Genomic DNA, 3984 nt, shown 5'->3' on the forward strand with positions numbered 1-3984 from the left:
AAAATATCCTTTCATCACATACGGCTCAAAATACTTATCATACTCCTCTTCAAGAATATCACTACAATAGTAATCAATATCATATAGTATCGTTCGTCAACAATCCCACACATGTTATAACATATCACAGTCTATTCTAAGCAATCAATTTATAACAGATAAAAATAATGGAAATACAAGTAAAGGGAAAGGGGTCTTGCCTCGGGGTTTTGTAGATTGGATCGACGCTGTCGGTGCAGCGCGTTGGCGCTAAAGGGGAGACGGATCTAGCTGAGCGGGTCGGCATTGACGACGCGAGTCAAATCTGATGCGGTGGTGCATGACGGTGATGCCAAAGGCGGTTGTGGGGAGGGCTGCTGAAGGGGGGTTGGACAGCGGTGTGGGCTCGACGTGAGGCTGGGAGCAAGGAGCAGGTTAGGGCATGAGGGGTTGCGGGTTAAGGGGGTGACAGAGTTCGGCGTCAACGACGGTGGAGGAGGTGGGTGTGGGTTGCTTCATCGGCATGGTGGTGTTCGCCAACGGTTGTGGCATCAGTCATCGGCAACGGGGACTGGTTATCGACGACGAGTTGCTGGAGGGAGGCTAGTGAAGAAGAAGTGAAGAAGGAGGATGAGGCTTGGACTTTGATATGAGACACTTCTTTTTCATATTGACATTTTATATGTGTTCTCATTGTCTTTTTTTATGTGAGTGGTGTTTAGCATATTTCTCATTTATGCTTGCTCACATATGTTTGCCATGATATTCATTGCATATATTCCATATGGCATTTTGATAGGGGGAGCAATCCCTATATCTTTCTATATGTTATACTCACCTATGCTTATTGATAGGGGGAGCTTTCGCTCTCTTATTCCTTTGTCCCCTTTTTGATGTTGTCAAAGGGGGAGAAATATTGATATGTATATTCTTTCATGTTTATATGCTTGTGAATTATAATTTATATATTCATTTCCTTTCATGCATATATCTTTTTTTGTAAATTGTTTGTCATCATCAAAAAGGGGAAGATTGTTGGCCTTCTTGTTTTGATGATGATTTACAAACAATTTACTACTAATGTTGTTTGTCTAGTGTTTGTGCATTCCTATGTATTGTAGACAAACAACGTAGTTGGAGGATGGATGGAATAGAGCTTCAACGATGATATCCAATGAAGGTTGGCGGAATTGTGGAGTGAAGCATCGTACAATTCAAGTTAAAGATCAAGTTCAAGCTTCATCCGCAACGTGTACCAAGTTGAGCTACAATGAAGATTAAGATCAAGCTTGGGTAATCTAGTTTAGATTTATATTATGTGTGTTAGATACTCTAAGCTCAATATAATATACACACACATTTTATTGGTTTCTTCGTATATATATATATATAGTTATATATATACACAAGTTTTGGGTTCTATGCATATATATATAGTTTTATATATATACATACATAGTTTTGAGTTTTCATGTTTATAAATATGAAATCACATGTTTCATATTTACTATTGTGTTTTGGTATTTATTGCATAGAATATGCAATTTTGTGAAAATATTATATTCTTAGTTTTTGGACTTAACAATAATCATATACATACTTTATTAAGTCTATATAATCATTGTGCAAAGTTTCAAAACATGGTTTAGCCAAAATGTCAAAATTCACATGTTTCCATTTTCGTGTTTTAGACTATTTTGCAAAATGATGATTTTTCACAAATGGGAAATGCAATTTGGAAAATTCTTTTTGTAACATGTTTGTTTTCATGTTTATATACATTTCCTAAAGTTTCATTATTTTTGGACTTCATTTGTTATTTCTAACATATTTTCAAAAGTCTCAAAAATCTGTTTTAATATCAGTTTTCTGCTGTGTCAGTCTTCGGTCGACCGCACCGGTCGACCGTTCATTTGTTCTTTCGTCGGTATGCAGCAGAGAGTTGGTCGGTCGACCGATGCGGTCGACCGAGAGCTCGATATATACATTTTTTTTTGATTTTGGGCGATTTTGGGCGATTTTGGGCGGTCAGGCGATTTTGAAGATTTGTAGACCTCTGTGGTGGCTTCGGCCATGACGGATCATGATCCAGATCCCATTTTAGAAGAGTATAGAGCCCCCTCCAATCCAAATGCGAGAGTAGAAGCTAATTCTTCAGAAGATCAAGAATGGATCAAAATTGTTCCCCGTCAAAAAAGGTTTCGCAAACCTAATGCCATTTCTTTTGAATCAAAATCTAATTCGGATTATCGAAAGAATCAACACTATGAATTAAGGAAAGATGCTGGAAGGGTTATATCTTCAGAATCCAAGTCAAAATTCAATATGATCCAGAGGCCATAGAATGTCAAATTTACATCTGCTGGTTCTTCAACTTAGAAGGATGTCTGTACTATGGTCAGAGAAATTAGTCCGAACTGTGCTCTGGAATATTTTCCTCCATCTACTGATAGCAAAGGTATGAAATATGCATCTATTCCTAGATTTGAGATTATGTTGAATGTAGAAAAATGGAATAGTACATTAATTGGGTATGTTCTTGGAGACAAACCTTTTTATTCACACCTTAAAGGATGTGTTGGCCGCCTTTGGAAATTAACATGTTCTCTCGAAATATACTCTAGAGAAAATGGATTTTTCTTTTTTAAATTTGGATCAAATGAAGAGATGAACAGAGTCTTGAATGGTGGCCCTTGGTTATTTGATGGAAGATTAATCATTCTGAAAAAATGGACTGAGAATTCAGGCCTTGAACGTGAACTTCTTTCTACTGTGCCAGTTTGGATCAGGTTTCCCTCTTTGCATCTTAAACTATGGTCAAATAATATCATTGGGAGAATTGCTAGTCTTGTGGGGATCCCTCTATATATTGATCAAGCAACAGCTTCAGGTGAGAGATTAGCCTATGCTAGATGTTTTGTAGAAATTTCCTCAAAATCCAAACTCCCAAATTCTGTCAGATTGGATTTAGGAAATGGAGAGTGGTTGGAAACAAACGTAGAGTATGAATGGATACCACCAAAATGTAACAAATGTTTAATTTTTGGTCATGTTAATTATCAATGTCTTGTGGTTCTAGTTGAGAAATGGATCCCTAAAGAATCTTCTATTGAATCAGATAGGAGTATTAATCCAAAACAGGATGGAGCTCAAGATATAACAGTTCCAGATGAAAATCAAGATTGTGTCTGCCCAAATGAAAATCAAGATGAAATTTCTAATAAAGAGGAAGTTTCCAACTCTTTTTCTACAGGTGATACTGCTATGGATGAGTATTTTGATGGAAATGATAGACAAATAAACAAGAATTTTGTTATAGAGGAGGTTCTTCCACATACTGATGAAATTGGTTTTAAAGTCAGAAAAATTGATGAAATTAATATAGATGAAGACTGTTCTGATACTGAGATCCATTTGGAGAAGGAAAAGGTTACTCAATATGTTCTGAATCAAGAAAATCAAGATAATCAACATTTTAAAGTGTTACCAGATAAGAGTAACTGTGAAGATATCACTAAAGAGACTGCAGATACACTAATTCCTTCTATGCAGAATGATACCTCTTATCAATCTGGTAATTCAAGGCTAAACATAAACAATTCTGAAAATATTGATGCCTTACTTGTAGGAAGTGATAAGGAGAAGGAGTCAAATATTGACTTTCCAATCTCTATTGATAACCCTGAATGGTTAAGTGAAAAAAACCAGATACATATGAAGAAGAAAAATCAGTTAAAATTGATGAAAGAGCTATCTTCGGGTCCTAAAAGAGTAACTAGGGCCTCCTCCAACAGTAACTCATGACAATGCTTATTTGGAATGTTCGTGGCATGAATAATGGGGGAAGGAGAAGAGATATTAAAAGACACATCCATTCTTTGAAACCAAATGTTGTTGGTTTGTTAGAGACTAAAGTTAAATCAACTAAATCTTACAGAATCACAAAATGTATTCCATCTCACTGGTCATATTGTAATAACTATACTGCTTCAAGTAGAGGGAGAA

The 3984-nt window shown here is 36.2% G+C and overlaps 1 protein-coding gene across 1 annotated transcript; it reads left to right on the forward strand.

Annotated features, from left to right (window-relative positions):
• On the forward strand, window positions 2374–3783 carry LOC109847499. The gene has a single exon (XM_020416727.1). The coding sequence runs from the start codon at window positions 2374–2376 to the stop codon at window positions 3781–3783; it is 1410 nt and encodes a 469-aa protein (XP_020272316.1).

This window comes from Asparagus officinalis, chromosome 7, assembly GCF_001876935.1.
Source record: "Asparagus officinalis chromosome 7, Aspof.V1, whole genome shotgun sequence".
In the NCBI taxonomy this organism is placed as follows: domain Eukaryota; kingdom Viridiplantae; phylum Streptophyta; class Magnoliopsida; order Asparagales; family Asparagaceae; genus Asparagus; species Asparagus officinalis.